The 21,329-nt window shown below is 41.2% G+C and overlaps 1 protein-coding gene across 2 annotated transcripts in view; it reads left to right on the top strand.

Moving 5' to 3' along the window:
• cpvl (carboxypeptidase vitellogenic like) overlaps positions 1 to 21,329 on the top strand; it is a 105,135-nt gene that overhangs the window by 59,522 nt on the left and 24,284 nt on the right. For both annotated transcript variants that reach the window (XM_060825362.1, XM_060825363.1), the window contains exons 7-10: positions 452 to 518; positions 9,622 to 9,744; positions 10,022 to 10,153; positions 14,118 to 14,216. In XM_060825362.1, the coding sequence (XP_060681345.1) occupies positions 452 to 518; positions 9,622 to 9,744; positions 10,022 to 10,153; positions 14,118 to 14,216 (421 nt within the window). The remainder of the gene's footprint in view (positions 1 to 451; positions 519 to 9,621; positions 9,745 to 10,021; positions 10,154 to 14,117; positions 14,217 to 21,329) is intronic.

The following is a 21,329-nucleotide window of genomic DNA, read 5'->3' as shown; positions in this document are numbered from 1 at the left end:
CTGTTTTCCAAGCCGTGTGCTGGAATATTGCCCATAAACATGGTCCTTAAACCCTCAGTAAGTGAAATGCAAAGCCTCTTGTCTTGGCCTTCACTGGTGACTTGAAGTTGGTTGTATTGAAGATAGGATCAATAACTTCAAATCTGCATTGAAGCTACACTGTTACTCATGCTGGTTAAATGTTAGTTTAAAAAGTTAACTAAGGAAAATTAATTGGATTTGTTAGTGATCACTGAACACTGTGAATGAATGACTGTCTTCCATAAACTGGCAAAGATTTTCAGACCTGTAGTGAAATCACATTGTTTTTCTGTCAGTATAGATGGGGTTGTTCCTGTTTACATCTGAAACACTTGAAAAGAATAAAATGCTGTTCTCAACTTGTTGGATGTAAAGTACAGTCACAGGATTAATACAAAATGAAACATTTTAAAGTGTTTTTCTTTTGCAGTGCTCTAATCCAATTCTTTCAGATATTCTATGAATATCAGCAGAATGATTTCTATGCTACAGGAGAGGTTGGTCATCTAATTTTTCTATTTATGTATTTAACAAATCTTTGCCTCTGTTTTGACTCTGTTCTTGGGGGAAAAAACGGTATTATTGGTTACATGATGCTTGAAAGATACAATTGTATATTTTCTGAAAAGCACATTGACCCTTTTCTCCCTTCAATTCCAGGATGTATTGGTATACATGGTGTAACATTTTGATGGTTTTTGTGTTCGTAATTTCAGTACATAACCTAGAACATAGTGAGGAAGGTATATGCCTGTTCAAGGTGTTAGTTGAGAACCGTTTAGAGATTGACCTTCTATTTTGGTGCAAAATTCATAAAACTGCTTTGGAGATTATTCGTTTGATGTAATTGTGTAAACAGTGAAAAGATTCATGATCATTGTCTGTATAATTTATTTTTTTGGAGTAACGTCAATGGTCATTAATTGCAATTGTTTCGAAAATCTGTTGTGACTTGAATGTACTTTTACCACCAGCTTCCATTATGTTTGATTTGTTTTCTAATGTTCATATGGATGTTTAGTACAACTCATGCATTCAGCTCAGCAAATTGTGATATTAAGTACTTCTCTGATGTAAATGAATGAAATCAGAAGGCACCATTACAGACGTGCAATCCTTAAACCTCTCTTCACTCTCCATTCTAAATAATTAGCAATTATTGACACCAAAACCAGAAAGGAGGAAATTTGCCTTTGACCTTATATTCTAAGCTGAAACTTTAATCCAGTACTGCACAGTTGAAGTGTCTTCCTTTACAGAAAATATCATGCCAGTTCGATGTAGAAAATCCCAACAGTAGAGAGTTTGCCTCAGTGTCTGGGCCAACATTTGATCCCTCTGTCAACGCCACCAAACAAAAAAAAACTGAGCTGGTCATTCATAGCATTTCTTGATTTTTATTCTGTCACATCTATTTAACCAATGGCCACAATTCTGCACATCATTTTGTGGTGTGGCGATGTTAGATAAGACATTACGTAAATAAATGTTTGTCTTTATCCCTCCATTTGATGTAACCTAAATGAATTTTCAGAAGACTTTTGATAAGATGCCACATGGAACAGTGTTCAGAAAAGTAAAAGCCCATGGAATCCAAGGCAGTGTGTCAAGTTGGATCCAAATTCATTGTGATAGGAAAGCAAGAGTAAGAGCTGACTGGTGCTTTTGTGTCTGGAATGTTGTTTCCTGTGGGGTCAGGCATGACTCAATTTTCAGTCCATCACTTTTTGTCATTCTCTGATTATATGTCTATCTCAATAATTTAGACTTAAATGGAGATACAACAATGACTTATGTTTGTAATAAAAGTGCATTTAATATAATGTCACACCACAAGTGCTTCTTCAAATTTAGAAAACAAATTATGACACCAAACTACATCGAGATATTCGATTAGATGACCAAATGCTTTGTCAAAGAGGTAGGTTTTCCTGAGTGTCTTAAAACTAAGACGTTGAGGTGGATAGTTTAGGGTAGGGAAGGTATTCCAGAGTTTGAACCTAGAAAACTGAATGCAGTCACCAATGGTAGAGTGTGTTGCCTCCCAAGTGCCAGAGATCATGATGTGTCTTGGATCATGTTTTTGGAATTCTTGACGGGGAGGGGGAGCAGCCCCAACTCATAGTCCACATAGGCACTAATGACATAGGTAGGAAAAGGGATGGGGATTTAAGGCAGAATTTCCGGGAGCTAGGGAGGAAACTTAGAGCTAGAACAAACAGAGTTATTATCTCTGGTTCATTGCCTGTGCCATGTGCTAGTGAGGTGGGGAATAGGAGAGAGAGGAGTTGAACACGTGGCTACAGGGATGGTGCAGGAGAGAGGGTTTGGGAAACCTGGATAATTGGGGCTCATTCTGGGGAAGGTGGGACCTCTACAAACAGGATAATCTACACCTGAACCAGAGGGGTAACAATACCCTGGGGTGACAATTTGCTAATGCTGTTAGGGAGGATTTAAACTAATTCAGCAGGCGGATGGGAACCTAAATTGTAGTTCCAATGTCCAGGAGGTTGCGAATAGTGAAGTCAGACATAAGGTTTCAAGGTTGAAAGAGTGCACGACGAGCAGGAAAGTGGTTTGAAGAATGTCTACTTCAACGCCAGGAGCATCCGGAAAAAGGTGGGTGAACTTGCAACATGGGGTGGTACCTTGGACTTCGATGTTGTGACCATTTTGGAGACATGAATAATGCAGGGACAGGAATGGTTGTTGCAGGTTCTGGGATTTAGATGTTTCATTAAGAACAGGGAAGATGGTAAAAGAGGGGAGGTGTGGCATTGTTAGTCAAGGACAGTATTACAGTGGCAGGAACTTGTTTGAGGACTTGTCTACTGAGGTAGCGTGGGCTGAAGGTAGGAACAGGAAAGGAGAGGTTACCCTGTTGGGAGTTTTCTGTCAGCCTCCGAATAGTTCCAGGGATGTAGTGGAAAGGATAGCAAAGATAATTCTGGATAGGAATGAGAGTAACAGGGTAGTTGTTATGGGGGACTTTAACTTTCCTAATATTGACTGGAAATATGATAGTTTGAGTATTTTAGATGGGTCAGTTTTTGTCCAGTGTGTGCATGAGGGTTTCCTGACACAGTATGTAGACAGGCCAACAAGGGCAACAAATTGAAGAAGGGCTTATGCCCGAAATGTTGATTCTCCTGCTCCTTGGATGCTGCCTGACCTGCTGCGCTTTTCCAACAACACATTTTTCAACAAGGGGCAAGACCATATTAGATTTGGGCAATGAACCTGGCCAAATGTTAGATTTTGAGGTAGGTGAACACTTTGGTGATAGTGACCACAATTCAATTTGCTTTAGTAATGGAAAGGGATAGGTATATACCGCAGGACAAGAGTTATTGCATGGGGAAAGGCAATTATGATATGATTAGGCAGATTTAGAATACATAGGATGGGGAAGGAAACTGCAAGGGATGGGCACAATTGAAATGTGGAGCTTATTCAAGGAACAGCTATTGTGGGTCCTTGATAAGTATGTATCTGTCAGGCAGGGAGGAAATGGTTTCGTGAGGGAGCTGTGGTTTACTAAACAAGTTGAATCTCTTGTCAAGAGGAAGAAGGCTTCTGTAAGAATGAGATGTGAAGGCTCAGTTAGGGCACTTGTGAGTTACAGGTTAGCCAGGAACGACATAAAGAGAGAGCTAAGAAGACCCAGGAGGAGACATGAAGGGTTGTTGGCAGGTAGGATCAAGGAAAACCCTAAAGCTTTCTATCGGTATATCAGGAATAAAAGAATGACCAAAGAAAGATTAGGACCAATCGAGGACAGTAGTGGGAAGTTGCGCGTGGAGTCCGAGGAGATAGGAGCAGCGCTGAATGAATACTTTTTGTCAGTATTCACACTGGAAAAAGACAATGTTGTTGAGGAGAATACTGAGATACAGGCTACTAGACTTGACGGGATTGAGGTTCATAACGAGATGGTGTTATCAATTCTGGAAAGTGTGAAAATAGGTAAGTCCCCTGGGCCGGATGGGATTTAGCCCTTCATCAGGAATACAGGCAGAGTGCCTGAAGGGTGGAGAGATAAATGTCTCAGCCCCTGCCCCACTGAACTCATCTCTACCTACCTTGAAACTGTCCTATCTCCCCTAGTCCAGGAACCTCTCCATCTCGATTAATGACGACCGACTTGACACCAACATTTTCTACAAACCCACTGACTCCCACAGCTATCTGGATTACACCTCTTCCCACTCTACTTCCTGCTAAAATGCTATCCCGTATTCCCAATTCCTCTGCCTCTGCTGTATCTGCTCCCAGGAGGACCAGTGCCACCACAGAACACACCAGATGGCCGCCTCCTTTAGAGACTGCAATTTCCCTTCCCACGTGGTTAAGAATGCCCTTGAACGCATCTCGTCCACATCCCACACCTCCGCCCTCAGACCCCACCCCTCCAACCGTAACGAGGACAGAACCCCCCCCCCCCCCCGGTGCTCACCTTCCACCCTACCAACCTTTGCGTAAACCAAATCATCCACCGACATTTCCGCCACCTCCAAAAAGACCGCACCACCAGGGATATATTTCCCTCCCCACCCCTTTCTGCCTTCCGCAAAGACCGTTCCCTCCGTGACTACCTGGTCAGGTCCACGCCCCCCAACAACCCACCCTCCCATCCTGGCACCTTCCCTGCCACCGCAGGACTTGCAAAACCTGCGCCAACACCTCCTCCCTCACTTCCATCCAAGGCCCTAAAGGAGCCTTCCACATTCATCAAAGTTTTACCTGCATATCCACCAATATCATTTATTGTATCCGTTACTCCTGATGCGGTCTCCTCTACATTGGGGAGATTGGATGCCTCCTAGCAGAGCGCTTTAGGGAATATCTCTGGGACACCCACACCAATCAACCACACCGCCCTGTGGCCCAACATTTCAACTCCCTCTCCCATTCAGCCGAGGACATGGAGGTCCTGGGCCTCCTTCACCGCCGCTCCCTCACCACCCGACACCTGGAGGAAGAACGCTTCATCTTCCGCCTCAGAACACTTCAACCCCAGGGCATCAATGTGGACTTCACCAGTTTCCTCATTTCCCCTTCCCCCACCTCACCCCAGTTCCAAACTTCCAGCTCAGCACTGTCCCCATGACTTGTCCTACCTGCCTATCTTCCTTTCCACCTATCCACTCCACCCTCCTCGCTGACCTATCACTTTCATCCCCACCCCCACTCACCTATTGTACTCTATGCTACTTTCTCCCCAACCCCACCCTCCTCTGATTTATCTCTGCACTCTTCAGGCTCTCTGCCTTTATTCCTGATGAAGGGCTTTTGTCCAAAACATCAATTTTCCTGCTCCTTGGATGCTGCCTGAACTGCTGTGCTATTCCAGCACCACTCTGCTCCAGAATCTGGTTTCCAGCATCTGCAGTCATTGTTTTTACCTGGATGGGATTTATCCTATGATTCTCTGGAAAGGCAAGGAGGAGATTGCAGAGCCTTTGGCTTTATTCTTTTGTCAATATTGTCTGCAGGAATAGTGCCAGACGACTGGAGGATAGCAAATTTTGTCCCCTTATTCAAGAAAGGGGGTAGAGACGTTCCTGGTAATTATAGACCAGTGAGCCTTACTTTGTTTGTGGGTAAAGTGTTGGAAAAGGTTACAAAGTGATTGGATTTATAATCACCCAGAAAGGAATAAGTTGATTCAGGACAGTCAATATGGTTTTATAAAGTACTGTTAGGTCATGCCTCACAAACCTTATTGAGTTTTTGAGAAGATGACCAAACAGGGGGATCACAGTAAAGCGGTTGATGTGGTGTGTATGGATTTCAGTAAGATGTTTGATAAGGTTCCCCACGGTAGGCTATTGCACAAAATACGGAGGCATGGGATTGAAGGTGATTTAGCAGTTTGGATCAGAAATTGGCTAGTTGAAAGAAGACGAAGGGTCGTGGTTGATGGGAAATGCTCATCCTGGAGTTCAGTTCCTAGTGGTGTACCGCAAGGATCTGTTTTGGGACCTCTGCTGTTTATTATTTTTATAAATGATATGGATGAGGGTGTAGACGGATTGGTTAGTAAATTTGCAGTTGGCACTAAGGTCGGTGGAGTTGTGAATAATGCCAAAGGATGTTGCAGGTAACAGAGGGACATAGATAAACTGCAGAGCTGGGCTGAGAGGTAGCATTTGGAGTTTAATGCAGAAAAGTGTGAGGTGATTCACTTTGGAGGGAGCAACTGGAATAAGGAGTACCCTAGGCTAATGGTAAGACTCTGGTAGTGTAGATAAGCAGAGAGATCTCAGTGTCCATGTACATAGATCCCTGAACGTTGCCTCTCAAGTTGATAGGGTTGTTAAGAAGGCATACGGTGTGTTAGCTTTTATTGGTGGAGGGATTGAGTTTCAGAACCACGAGGTCATGTTGCATCTGTACAAAACTCTGATGCGGCCGCACTTGGAGTATTGCATACAATCCTGGTCACTGCATTATAGGAAGGATGTGGCAGCTTTGGAAAGGGTTCCGAACAGATTTACTAGGATGTTGCCTGGTATGGAGGGAAGGTTGTATGAGGAAAGGCTGAGGGACTTGAGGCTGTTTTCATTAGAGAGAAGGTTGAGAGGTGACTTAATTGAGACATATAATCAGAGAGATAGCTAGGGTGGACAGTGAGAACCTTTTTCCTCAGATGGTGATGCCTAACATAAGGAGACATAGTTTTAAACTGAGGGGTGATAGATATAGGACAGATGTCAGAGGTAGTTTCTTTATTCAAAGAGTAGTAGGGGCATGGAATGCCCTGCCTGTAACAGTACCAGACTCACCAACTTTAAGGGCATTTAAATGGTCATTGGATAAACATATGGATGAAAATGGAATAGAGTAGGTTAGGTGGGCTTCAGATTGGTTTCACAGGTCAGTGCAACATCGAGGGTCAAAGAACCTGTACTGCACAATAATGTTCTATGTTCTACGCTCTATGTGGCTGAAATCTGGGCTGGCAATGGGCTTGGATATTCAGATTTTTTTTAGAGATACTTCAAATATCAAAAGTTTAATTTCAAAGCTACAACAGAGCTGGAAGTGATTTCTATGCCACAGAAGAGCTAGATGTTTGTATTTTTGCATTTAACGCAACTCTTGATTTTTAAAAAAAAATGACTTGCAATTTGTTTGGTGGCACAAATTATGTGAAAGCGGGAATATTTCAAATCATGGATACGTATGTCTTGTAAATTTAGTGAATAATTCCCTTAACCATTTGAAGAATTTTGCTTTTCGAAGGCATCGTGAAAACCCACTTCTCTCTCAATTGCCCAGACCTGCCCAATGTTATCGTGAAAGGCCTGAATACATTTCCTGGTTCCAAGGAGCCTTCTACTGCTCTTGGGGGTGGAGTGTTACAAAGATGAACAACCCTTTGAGGTCATGAGGTGCATTTGGGTTGCCTGGACACCAGAAGAATTACTGCAGGAACTTGCTTGCGTGGTTTTCAGAGTACCTCCCTTTTAAGGAGCCCTGAATAACTTATTGTATGTATAGTTTAACTATGGGCCCATGCTACCCAGTGGAAGCCCATTATTACAGCAGTGTCTGATATATGCAAGAGGCATCTATCTTTTTCATACGCTAAGTAGGTGCCCGCACATTGTGGGAAGGAGCACTTTTCACCTATATCCCAGGCCACTTCAAAATCATGATGAGAATGGAAGAACTGGAAGCTCACTAATAAGTCTGTGTCATGATTTTGATCGTGGAATTGCACAATCCAACTCAGTGGAGAGGATGAAAATCAACCACTTGGATTTTCACTCTCCCTATCTTCCTCTGTTGTTCCCCGTGGAATACATAGAAGCAGAATAGCATCTTTAAAAATATTACACTCTCATGCTCTGTGCTTTTTTTTTCAGTCAGCAGTGGCTGGATTGATAGTCCTGGAAATGTATAATTTGGTAATAAGTGGATAATTGGACCGAGATCTTTTGGTCTGTGCTCAGTCAGAGGGGAAATGGAAGATGTGCATCAGGACGTCTCAAAAGCACAGACTATATGGGGGTAATTGGCTGGGAAGTTTGAACGTCCAATGGGAAATTACCAGATGCCTGGAACACCCTTGCAAAAGCCTCCAATTCTGAGTTAGCGTTCAGAGACTTTGGAGGGCTCAGTTTAATTAGCTTCATTGTTAGCAAGGGCAAGTTAGAGGAATGAAAACCTGCTCTAACATCTGCAAAACTGACCATCACACCCTTAAGTTTCCTGTGGATCATCCCAATAAATTGAAGTGACCTAAAATATTCACGCCATCCAGCACTCTGCACTCCACCCGTCATCCAACTTCCCTGCCAACATCTGACCAACTCAACCCTCCTACCTGTCACCCAACCTCCTGTCCACCTGCCAGCCTGCTTCCTCACCCACCTACCAGCCCCTGCCACTCTACATCCTCACCTCATTGCTTTACATGTGTACCTTCACTCCATAGCTGTCACCAAGGCTTTAGGACCTTTAAACTGTGTTTACTTACTGGGGTATGATAGCTAATGCTGTAAAAAAGGGAGCATGCTTTCTATAAGAATCCATTCTGATGCAGTTACTTGGAGGGTAAGATTACTAGGATGTTCTGTTGGGGTGAATCCCACATTGGAATTGAGTCCAGAAAATCTGCTTAATCTGGGTCAGAATTGAGGAACAGAAAATCCAGAGCAATAAACCTGGTGCTAAACTGTGTGGGCCAAAAAACATCTTAAGGTTGATACCTGTTTATGGCTAATTAATACTCAGCTCAAATTTATGGTATTGCTATATTTGAGCTTAGTATTATCTGACGATGCAGGATCACTTTGGTCATAGCTGTAGTTCTGCTTATCTATTAGTGATGGCCTCTTCACTGCAGTGAACGTTAACTAAGAGAAGCGTGAGACTCATTTGAGGGATGCACTCTTGAATCTGAGCCTGCTGTTTAGATTTGAAAGTGAGGAAAGAGCTCTTGGATGAGACCTCACCGGGCTCCTGGTATGTACAAAGCTGTGCCCTGCCACAAGAATCAATACACAAAAATAGATAGTGGACAATTACACATTTTTATTAAAATCATGTACATAATTCATGATCATATTTTTCTGCCAGCATTTGCTGATTTGTCAATATTTCCCCATAAAATTCTGATGTAGCAAATGTCACAAGAGTTTTGGGCACTGTTATGGTGAGGTTCTGAAGTCTGTCAGCTTGTGATACAATCAGATATATCTATCTACCAGCATAGGCAGATTATTTATATGTAATTATGACCCACCAATGTATACTGTGTATGCTCGAAACGTCGAATTCTCTATTCCTGAGATGCTGCCTAACCTGCTGTGCTTTGACCAGCAACACATTTGCAGCTGTGCTTTGTTTTAGCAAAACCAAGTATTTTTCTTCTGTTTTTCCTTCAATTACCCAATCAAAGTTTGGAGAATTTTATATTGCTAATGATAATTCGCATAAAATCTCTCTTGTCTTTTAAAAGCATTGATTTTATTAGAGGAATATGGAAAATTAGTAATATCATTCCAAGCAATGGGGCCACGAATGGAATAAAGATGTTTCACTGATGTTTTTATATATGTCATCTTATATGTAAATGTCTTTCAGTCCTATGCAGGGAAGTATGTTCCTGCAATTGGTTACTATATCCATGTCCGCAATCCTACTGCCAAAGTAAAAATCAACTTCAAGGGAATGGCTATTGGCGATGGACTAAGTGATCCCGAAGTAGTAAGTGGTTTTGTTATAAATTAAGCAGAATGCTTGAGTTGTAATTTAGTTTTATCATGATAAAAGGAAGTCAGTTCTCTGACTACTTCCTCATAACTTCAAGACACTAATTTTTACCATATGTTCATCTTGCCAGTAACTACTAGATTGCTTTAAATTATACCTTGCTGACCAAGCTGATTGCAGCCTTTGACTTTGAAAAATCACTCTTGAAATTTTGAAATTGAATTTTTGTAAGGCAACAAAGTTACTCCTTTGTTGTACGTCTGTTACACAGATGTTAGGTGGTTATGCAGAGTTCATGTACCAGATTGGGATCATCGATGAGAAACAAAAGCAGTACGTCCAGCAGCAGACAGACACAGGAGTGCGTTACATCCAACAGAAGAAATGGAGGGAAGCCTTTGAAGTATGTACCCAAATCTTGGTCTTGGCCTTAAAATTGGAAACATCTGAGTAAAATGAGGGTCAGTGGAGAGCATGATGGGAGGTCAGAAGTGTGTTGCTCAATGGCATGTTGTTAGCTTAAAAGCAATCTGTTTCATGAACACTCCCCCTTTTCAAAATGCAATATGATCTATGATTCTTCATAGAGCAATTCGGAATTGTATATTTGGTGTTCAGAGTAGAATGCTTTTGTACTTGTCATTAGATCGATGAGTTAATGACAACTGAAGAGCATTAGGAGAAGGACTCAATACTGTAATCTAATGCTAGGAAATAAAAGTTTGTGCCTGATTAAATGTTGCCCTCATTTCTATAAAAGTAAGAGAAATTTAAATTCAACCCTGTTCTATTGATTGGCAGGCTTTCCTTTTCTAGTTCACTCTGCTATTTATCGTTCCAAATATGGTGATAATTTAATCAGCCTTGCAATATCAGGATGAGCAGGCTGTTGCTCTATCCCTGTATTTCGTATTAATCATTTTCCTTACTGTAATTTAATATTGTAATACATTTTGGTGAAAAATACATTGTGCAAGGACGTTTATTCCTTCAGTTTGCCACTCTCTCAATAACCCTGTTATCTACCACCTATTTTGCAGGTATTATGAACAATCTCATTCATAATTAGATTTGGTGACAACCTTTTCTGTTCCACAATAAAATATGAGCACTGTCCCTTCCCTTTCATTTCCTGTTTCTGCTATCTGGCCTGAAGGCTGCACCACATCCTATAATTACAGTTTCACAGGTATCTGCTATTCTTCACTACCTTATACTGCCACCCATCACTTGTGCTTCTGGGAGCTGAGAGACCTTGGGCTGCAGGAGACATTGTACCCATATATAGAACATAGAACAATACAGCACAGAACAGGCCCTTTGGCCCACGATGTTGTGCCGAACATCTATCCTAGATTAAGCACCCATCCATATACCTATCCAATTGCCGCTTAAAGGTTGCCAATGGTTCTGACTCTACCACTCCCACGGGCAGCGCATTCCATGCCCCCACCACTCTCTGGGTAAAGAACCACCCCTGACATCTCCCCTATACCTTCCACCCTTCACCTTAAATTTATGTCCCCTTGTAACACTCTGTTGTACCTGGGGGAAAAGTTTCTGACTGTCTACTCTATATATTCCTCTGCTCCAGTCCTGTTCCACTCCTCCAGTCAACCACTGCAACGATGCGACTTAAGTTCACCAAAGACCCTATTCAAATTCCCTTTCAAATTATTAAATGTTTCTTTCCCTCCATTATGCTGCCAGGCAAAAATTCCAGGACATTATGATTTGATCTTCACCTGATCTTTTATGTGCTTTTATATCCAGAAAGTGTAAACTGTCGAGTAACTTGGAATGGGGCAATTGCTAATGTTTTGTCCTTGCTCTATCTCAGTGACCTTGGTGCCAATTGTAGTACCCCTAGCTCCAGATTCTCTGGAAGTATCTTAAGTCAGACAGGTTGAGGATATTACTGAGAATTTCCCGCTGTTCAGGGCTCACTTATATCACATGGGCATTTAATCATAACTGGTGTGTTTACACATATGTAGCAATTAACAGATTTCTTTGCACAAATTAAACGTTAGCAATTTATAGGTGCTGAGGTATTGAAGTATACACTAGTTATTGGATCTAGCAATAAAGTAGTTTGTTTAAATAGTTTGTTTTAAGGGAATGTTGTATATACGCATTAATCTCTTAAACATGTGAAGGGGAAAACTGCTTTGACAAGCACTGTTTGTAACAAACATTGTAGCTTTATAATAAATCTTCACAAAAAGACCATTTCTGACCTCTTCAAGCTTTGTTTTCAATCATTAGCTATAATTAACACAATAGTTAATCTCGTATGATTGCTACAATATGTACATATTCTTTTAAAGGCTCGTGGGAGAGATTTATATCTGATTTAATAAAAATCTCCTGTTTCAAAATGGACCAGCTTTTGAATTTGAAAATTTGGTTTATTTACTTTATTCTAATGTTTTATTTATACCAACAGGTATCAAAAAAGTATTTGCTTTAGATGTGTATTTACATGACAGTATTTCATGAGGAAATACATGCTTTGTTGTTTAAAAAAGCCTTTGTAAAGTTTGTCATTCATAGAATCAGAGAATCATGCAGCACAAAGGGGGCCCGTTGGGCCTTTGTTAGCATCTGCCAAGGGCAATCCAGTTAGTTTCATTTGCCTTCCTCTTCCCATATTCCTGTCATTTATCTCCCTCAGGCATTTATATAATTTCCTTCTGAAAGCTGTTATTGAAACTCAGTGCACTGTTGTATCAGCTGGTACGTTCCAAATCTTAACAGTTCAATGAGTAAAAAAGCTTTGTTGCGTGTCACCTCTGTTTCTTTTGCCAATCACCTTAGCTCTGTGCTTCTGAACTTTGACCTTTCAGACTTTGGAAAGTTTATTTTTATTTCCTCTATCTAAATTCTTCAGGTAAACTGTTCCTTGCATGTTAATCAAAGCAGTTACATTGGACTTTGCAATTTTAAATGAAAAATCACACATAAAATAATAATTTCCTACAACAAATTAAACTAATTAACTTGAGGATGACTATTGCTGAATTTATCTCCACATGTGATAATTTTAGGTTTGAGTACAGCAAATGTAATGCCTCTTAAAAATGCTCCAGAATAGACTTGTGTTACAGCTGCTTGTAGTTAAAAGGAATATGACACAGACCCATGTTGCAAATCAGTTCTGTGGAAGAAAGGAAAAGGAGGAAATTATATATAAATACCAATAATGACCTATCTATTTTTGGGAGGTTTTAAAAATCGAAGCATTCATGTTCAAACATTAATCAGCCGGTATTCTGATCTAACTGATTGGATAAGTAAATTGCTTCACTCATTCTGTTGCCTCTTGGCTGGTTAATTGATTAGCAATTGGAACATAGTAACTCAGATTATTTATATTGGAAAAATACCTCCATGCAACCCCACCTCTGCCCCATCCCCCTCCCCACCCCAACAACAACAACAATATATTTAACCTTATTTTTAATTTGTTTGTTGTGGCTGTATTATAGCTATGCCAAAATCCCACACTGTCTGATCTTCTCTCACACACTTCCATTGGATTCAATGGGTTTACCCTTCCTTAACTAAGGATATTGAGGCAGAGTGGTGCTTGTACTGCCAACGCATAGCAGTTACAAGATAGCGAGCTGTACTTACATTTCAGTAGAGGAGTTAGCATGCTTTTCATTCCAGTCCTTAATGGCAGGGCTAATTTGTTACCTACAAATGCTGCCACATTAGGTAATGTTGTTTATTTCAAATAATGCTGTAGGTCAGGAGATCTAAAAGAGGGAAAATACTTTTTAATAGAAATTAGCAATGTCTTGATTGACTTAATAGCTTAATTCTGTACCATAACCTTCTGAAATTCATAAATACAGTGCTCCTTTCAAGAGTGGTGCAATATCTCTTGCAGGAAATGATTGTATGGGGATATAAGCAACTTGGTAAAGGCAAGAGTGTCATATCTAACTGGAATCTACAATTGGTCATCATCATTACAGTTTTTGGCAAGGCGTGTTGGATAAATTTCCAGAGTGAGAACCTGTGTTAACTTATTTTTCCATAACCTGATCCATTGGTGCCATGTCTAACTTCCTATATCTTCACCTTTTATCCTGAGACCAGCTAATTTTTTTATGGCCCACTGGTCAGTTTTGGAACTTCATGTTTTCCTATGATCCTATTCTCTACAACATGAGGATCTGAGATCTCTATGACTTATTTTTGCTCCTGTAAAATCCTATTATCATATTTTCAAAAGTCAAGTCTGCATGTATTTACTAACATTTCATATCCAATTTTAAAAAATAAGCTGTTTATCAAAATTAATTACTTACGATATTTCCTGATTCACGCTTTGTGTATTAATTGCTTCCCTTTAGGTGTTTGATACTTTGTTGAATGGTGATACAACTGAATATCCATCCTTCTACAAGAATGTCACAGGATGTACCAACTATTATAATTTTCTTCAATGCACAGTGAGTAACTATAATTTAAAAACGTTCTTGCCATCTTTGTGTACTTTAGGATATCCTTTGCATTTCAGCTGAGAAACTGAGGAAGATAACAGAATTGAAAAGTTTTACATAATGGCATCTTACACCAAGGTGGTACTGTGGCAGAGCATGGAATTATTTCAGTGAAGCTAATCTAAAGTATATTCTTCGTACATCAGAAAAATTTTTAGTGTGACAATCACCTGACCCAGCAAGTAATGTAAAATCAAAGACTGTAGTCCATGAAAACTGCTGCAATACATTGAATCTATTATCAACTCCACATTTACTATAATGCTGTAATATATCCTTTTATAAAATCAGCAAGCTGCTATTGGAGTTCCTTTTATAATCTTTGGCATTGAAAGTTGAGCAAATGTGTAATGTCATTCCCTCTGATATTAATTGTTGTTGGATTTCTAAGTGTCCTTTTTCTTTCCGTCCCTTATACTTGCTTCTCTTCAATCCCGTTATTTTGCCACCTATCTGATTTTACATTTAAATAGCTATTCTAGCTTATAATTGATGCTTCAAACTCTGAAAACTTCAGGAAGTATTTATCCATCAGGCTAATGAATTCAGATCATTTGCTGGATCCTCTGTAGAGGCCGCTATGAAAAAATCAATTCTTAATGACAGCATATTTCAGTGGAAAATCCCAAAGGAAGTCTATTGACCAGTGTAAATGTAATGGAAGCCTAATGCCATTTATTCACAGCTGACTGCAATATCCAGACCAATAAATTTTTGATTATCCCATGCCGTACTCTATATGCCTTCCACCAACACCTTGTGTATCAGCAATGTCTTTCATCTTGAGTTTAAAATTGCATAATTCCAACGTGCTGTACAAAGTATTTGTCTTTCACAGGAAGTATGTAGAGATTACCAGCTGTTGACTGACTCATCACTCTATTCCTAATGTCTATTAATTTGCAACAGAAATTGTGAATATAAGATGGAAATAGCTAATAGAAAAAGGTTCTACGCCCTTCTTCAAGTCCCACTCCCAGGCTAAAAAGATTGGCAGGAAAACTCTTTTGGCTCCCTACCAGTGTGCCTGTGAAACTAGATGCTGAGTGCACTGAAAACAAAAAGGTCCATGGAATAATCTAGATGGTTAGTACTGTTGCCTCGGTCCCAAGGACCTGGGTTTGATTCCAGCCTTGGGTGACTGTGTGGTGTTTTCATGCTCTCCCTGTGTCTGTGTGGGTTTCCTGTCACAGTCCAAAGCTGCGTAGGTGGTTCAGCCATGTTAAATCGCCCATAGTGTCCACAGACACGTAGGCTATGTGGATTATGTGTTGCTGGAAAAGCGCAGCAGGTCAGGAAGCATCCAAGGAGTAGGAAAATCGACTTTTCAGGCATGAGCCCTTCTTCAGGAATCTTTCAGGTTCATGTCCGAAACGTTGATTCTCCTGCTCCTTGGATGCTGCCTGACCTGCTGCGCTTTTCCAGCAACACATTTTCAGCTCTGATCTCCAGCATCTGCAGTCCTCACTTTCTCCTATGTGGATTAGCCTTGGCAAATGCAGTTATGGTGATAGGGTAGGGAGGTGGATCTGGATGGGATGCTGTTTAGAGAGTCTGTGCAATTGATGAGCCAAATGGCTTGTTCTTACACTATAGGATTCTATGATAATATCCATCCTACAATTAAGTGATGAAAGTTGTCAAAACACCATAACACCTTTCCCTCCAAATCTTTTTGTTACCAACTTGTGAAGACCAGAATCTGAAAAATGTTTGAGTCAGTATGGGTGGAAGTTAGGAGCAGCAAGGGAGCAGCCACCTCATTGGGGGTTTTATACAGACCCCCTAAGAGCAGTAGAGAGAACTCATTGGCTGGCAGCTTTTGGAAAAATGCAGATATAGCAGGAACTCATTGGCTGGCAGCTTTTGGAAAAATGCAGATGTAGCAGGGTTGTTGTTATGGGTGACTTCAACTTTCCTATTATTGACTGGTACCTCCTTAGTTTGGATGAGGCTGTTTTTGTCAGGTGTGTTCAGGAGGGTTTCCTTACTCAGTATGTAAACAGACCAATGAGGGGAGAGGCCATTTTGGATTTGGTGCTTGGCAATGAGCCAGGACAGGTGTCAAATCTCAGGGTGGGAGAACACTTTGGTGACAGTGACCACAATTGCCTCACATTAACCATAGCCTTGGAGAGGGAGAGGAGCAGTAGCCAAGGGAAGATATTTAATTGGGGAAAAGGACATTATGACGCTCTCAGACAGGAGTTGGGAAATACAGATTGGGAGCAATTGTTCTACAGAAAGGGCACAACAGACACGTGGAGACTGTTTAAGAAGCAGTTGTGAGTGATGCACAAATTTATTCCTCTGAGACAGGCAAGAAGGGGTAAGATTAAGGAGCCTTTAATGACAAGAACAGAGGAGCTTCTCGTCAAAAGGAAGAAGGCAGCTTACGTAAGGTGGAGGAAGCAAGGATCTAACACAGCTTTAGAGGATTACAGGCTTACTAGAAAGGAAGTCAGAAATAGACTGAGGAGAGCCAGGAGGGGACACGAAAAAGGCTTAGCTGGAAGGATTAGGGAGAACCCAAGAGCATTTTGCTCCTACGTGAGGGGTAAGAGAATGATCAGGGAGAAGTTGGGTTGGTCAGGGATAGCATAGGGAACCTGTGCGTGGAGTCTGAGCAGATAGGCGAAGCCCTGAATGAGTTTTTTGCTTCAGTTTTCACTAAGGAAAGGGACTTTGTTGTGAATGAGAACTTTTGAGCAGCTGAGAAACAGGCTTGATCAGATCAAGATTGATGAAGTTGATGTGCCGGAAATTTTGGCAAACATTAAGATTGAATAGTCCCCAGGGCCAGACCAGATCTATCCTAGGCTGCTCCGGGAAGCAAGGAAGGAGGTTGCTAAGCCGCTGACGAAGATCTTTGCTTCCTCACTCTCCACGGGAATCGTACTGGAGGATTGGAGGGAGGCAAATGTTGTTCCTCTTTCCAAGAAGGGGAATAAGGAAATCCCTAATAGTTACAGATCAGTCAGTCTTGCGAATGTGGTCAGCACCTCTACGAAACCCTGGTGAGGCCACAGTTGGAACATTATGTCCAGTTCTTGTCGCCCTATTACAGGAAAGGTACAGAGACTTTGGAGAGGGTGCAAAGAAGCTGTAAAGAAGCTACCTGGACTGGAGGGCTTGTCTTAACGAAGAGAAGTTGACTAAGCTCAGACCTTTCTCTCTGGAGAGAAGGAGGAAGAGAGGTGACCTGATTGAGGTATACAAGATAATGAGAGGCATGGATAGTGTCAATAGCCAGAGACTTTTCCCCAGGGCAGGTTTGACTGGCACGAAGGGTCATAGCTTTAAGATATTAGGAGGAAGTTATACAGAAGATGTCCGAGGTAGGTTCTTTACGCAGACAGTTGTGAGTGCATGGAATGCGTTGCCAGCTGTGGTGGTGGAGGCAGAGTCCGTAGGGACATTTAAGCGACTGCTGGATATGCACATGGATAGCAGTGAATTGAGGGGTGCATAGGTTAGGTTACTTTATTTTAGATTAGGGGGTAATCCTCGGCACAACATCGTGGGCTAAAGGGCCTGTTCTGTGCTGTACTTTTCTGTGTTCTCTGTTCTATGTTCTAGTAAAGTATGGACCATTTGGCACACATTGATATACATGACATATTACGTTAGTTTAACTGCCAGCATCACAATTATAACTTAAAACTCTTCAGTAAGATTATTGCTCTGGAACCCATAAGACCATAAGACATAGGAGTGGAAGTAAGGCCATTCGGCCCATCGAGTCCACTCTGCCATTTAATCATGGCTGATGGGCATTTCAACTCCATTTACCCGCATTCTCCCCGTAGCCCTTAATTCCTTGTGACATCAAGAATTTATCAATCTCTGCCTTGAAGACATTTAGCGTCCCGGCCTCCACCGCACTCTGCGGCAATGAATTCCACAGGCCCACCACTCTCTGGCTGAAGAAATGTCTCCGCATTTCTGTTCTGAATTGACCCCCTCTAATTCTAAGGCTGTGTCCATGGGTCCTAGTGTCCTCGCCTAATGGAAACAATTTCCTAGCGTCCATCCTTTCCAAGCCATGTATTACCATGTAAGTTTCTATTAAATCTCCCCTTAATCTTCTAAACTCCAATGAATACAATCTCAGGATCCTCAGCCGTTCCTCGTATGTTACACCTACCATTCCAGGGCTCATCTGTGTGAATCTCCGCTGGACACACTCCAGTGCCTGTATGTCCTTCCTGAGGTGCGGGGCCCAAAACTGGACACAGTACTCCAAATGGGGTCTAACCAGAGCTTTATAAAGTCTCAGTAGCACAATGGTGCTTTTATATTCCAACCCTCTTGAGATAAGTGACAACATTGCATTCGCTTTCTTAATCACAGACTCAACCTGCATGTTTATCTTTAGAGAATCCTTGACTAGCACTCCCAGGTCCCTTTGTACTTTGGCTTTACAAATTTTCTCACCATTTAGAAAGTAGTCTACGCTTTTATTCTTTTTTCCAATGTGCAAGACCTCACATTTGCTCACATTGAATTCCATCAGCCATTTCCTGGACCACTCTCCCAAACTGTCTAGATCCTTCTGCAGCCTCCCCACTTCCTCAGTACTATCTGTCTGTCCACCTAACTTCGTACCATCGGCAAACTTCGCTAGAATGCCCCCAGTCCCTTCAGAACCCCTACTGGTTCCCCCTACCTGCCTCAGTTACAGTCACGTTCTGATGTGCCTGATCACTAACTGAATGTGAATTATTTAATCTCCCAGGTGTGACTGCCTCCTGAAACAAAGCATCCAGGTAACTCTCCCCCTCCCGGATGTGCAGTAGTGTTTGAAGCTCAGATTCCAGATCATTAACTCTGATCCGGAGTTCTTCCAGCAACCAACACTTGCTGCAGATGTGGTCACTGCCATTCACAATGGGATCAGCCAGCTCACACATCATACAGCTACAGTACATCATCTGCCCAGCCATCTCTGCTTAGTTAATTACTTTGTACAGGTTTGACTTAAAATACTTTCTGATACCTCTCTGCTATAGTCTTTTCCTAAAAATGAAGAATTAATAGATAAACAAAAAGAGTAAATTTTTAATCAGTCACTGGTAAAGAAATAGAAAATCCTTACCTTAAAAAAAACCAAAGTACTTAAGGAGGTTAGAGGAAGAGAGTGGGTGGGAGATATTACAGTTGTAGAGTCTCAGGTTTAGCCGCCTTCCTGATTTATATTCTCAAAATGACCGTTGGTGTCGAAGGGTGAGTATTTATGCTCACTGCTTCCCTTCCCGATTGCCCCTCTGGTCGTCGTCACTTCCCCCTACTTCTCCTGCTCTTTCTGTGAAGAGAGAGAGAAAAAAAACACCGCTGCCCGCTTCCGGTAAGTAATTTTAAAACAAACTGTCTTACCTTAGCTGTAGTCTTCCGGGTTCGTTTAAACTCAGTCACTGCTCGCACTCAAAAAAAAATTGATAAACCCTATTGATTCACCACCAGGAAACTGAAAGTGGAAGCGTGTATTTTATGCCAGCTCTGTTTCTGATGGTTTTGAGTCACATTGTGAAAAGTCCAACTACTGGTAGTATGAAAGCTTTGACTGTCCAAACTTTTAAATAATTTTGGTTTCTGTCCCATTTGTATATTGTTTTGTTGGTTTGGTTACTCCCAAAGCAAAAGATTTTAAATATATTAAATATACGATGAAATTAATATATATCAGTCAAAATTGGTGAAGTTGGAATGATCGGATACTAAAATAATCTTGGGACTAGATTAGTTTAGGATATTGGGTCAGCATGGATAAGTTGGACCGAAGGGTCTGTTTCTGTATTGTACGTCCTTATTCTCTGAGCTGCAGTCTCATTTTTCAATTAGATTAGATTAGATTAGATTACTTAGTGTGGAAACAGGCCCTTCGGCCCAACAAGTTCACACCGAGCCGCCGAAGTGCAACCCACCCATACCTCTACATTTACCCTTTTACCTAACACTACGGGCAATTTAGAATGGCCAATTCACCTGACCTGTACATCTTTGGACCGTGTAAATGTACCGTGTAAAATGCCAGTTCAATGGGAAATGCTGTGTAGCACAAATAAAGAACATATGTATCATAAAATGGCATTGTCTTTTACTCTACAAAAACATGCCTGTTCGTTTTTCTTCCCAATCTCCAGCAAAAATCAAACATTTGGTATCTAGGACATCCTGCTTAAGGAATTTCTGACAGTTAATCAAGCTCCTATCTTGCTCCCACTCTTTTCCCTGGATGCTCCAAGCAATGCTCACTTGCAGATTCTTCCTGGTCCTCTCTGTCGCCTCCAAGTTCCATTTTGATAATGGAACTCAGTTATAGGGACATGGCACAACTTACCTTGCTGGATTTTAACTCTTTTTTTTTACTTTTGAAAGGTTTTACTGGATTGTTAACAGATGTAAAGCAAATGTTCGAAGATGCACATCTAATCTGACCCAAATTTACAGATTTCAGAATTGTTTAAAAACTGTTCAGTCGGGAGTGGGGAATTGGAAGGAATGCATCTATCAACAGAAACGTGTGTGTCACTAGTACTATTCTGTAATGTATAGAATTAAGTCTAGTTTGGAATTAGACTTTATGACGTGTATCATTTGCTGAGGAGCAGAGAATAAATTTGTGCATCAAAGAGTGCACTGAAAACAAAACGTTCCTTGGATTTGCATGTGGCTTACAATACATTTCCTGTGTTATTTATAACAGAAGGTACAGGGAATATGGAGGCAATATTTCACCAGTTGTTACCAAATGAAAACATGTTTGGGTGATCATGCACATGTAATTTCTTATTGCTAGTCAAATGCTAAAGCCAAATTCCTTTTACCTTATCTTTTCTGCGAATACCAAATGTTTTTTTCTGTCGTCATGGCTATCCCTGGAGGTGGAGGATAATGGTCTTTGTTCCGCTGATCTATTTATGGGCTCTGGGGTGGTTTATGTGTGGCTTATATGGGGTTGTACATGGCAATGAAACGCCAAGTGCTGTCTTCAAATCAAGTGACATTGGAGAATGGGATTAATGGGCCCATATAAAAAGAAAATTGCGAAGCCAGATTTAA

The sequence above is a fragment of the Hemiscyllium ocellatum genome, chromosome 5, assembly GCF_020745735.1.
Source record: "Hemiscyllium ocellatum isolate sHemOce1 chromosome 5, sHemOce1.pat.X.cur, whole genome shotgun sequence".
Classification (NCBI taxonomy): domain Eukaryota; kingdom Metazoa; phylum Chordata; class Chondrichthyes; order Orectolobiformes; family Hemiscylliidae; genus Hemiscyllium; species Hemiscyllium ocellatum.
This window is presented reverse-complemented; position numbering and strand designations above follow the sequence as displayed.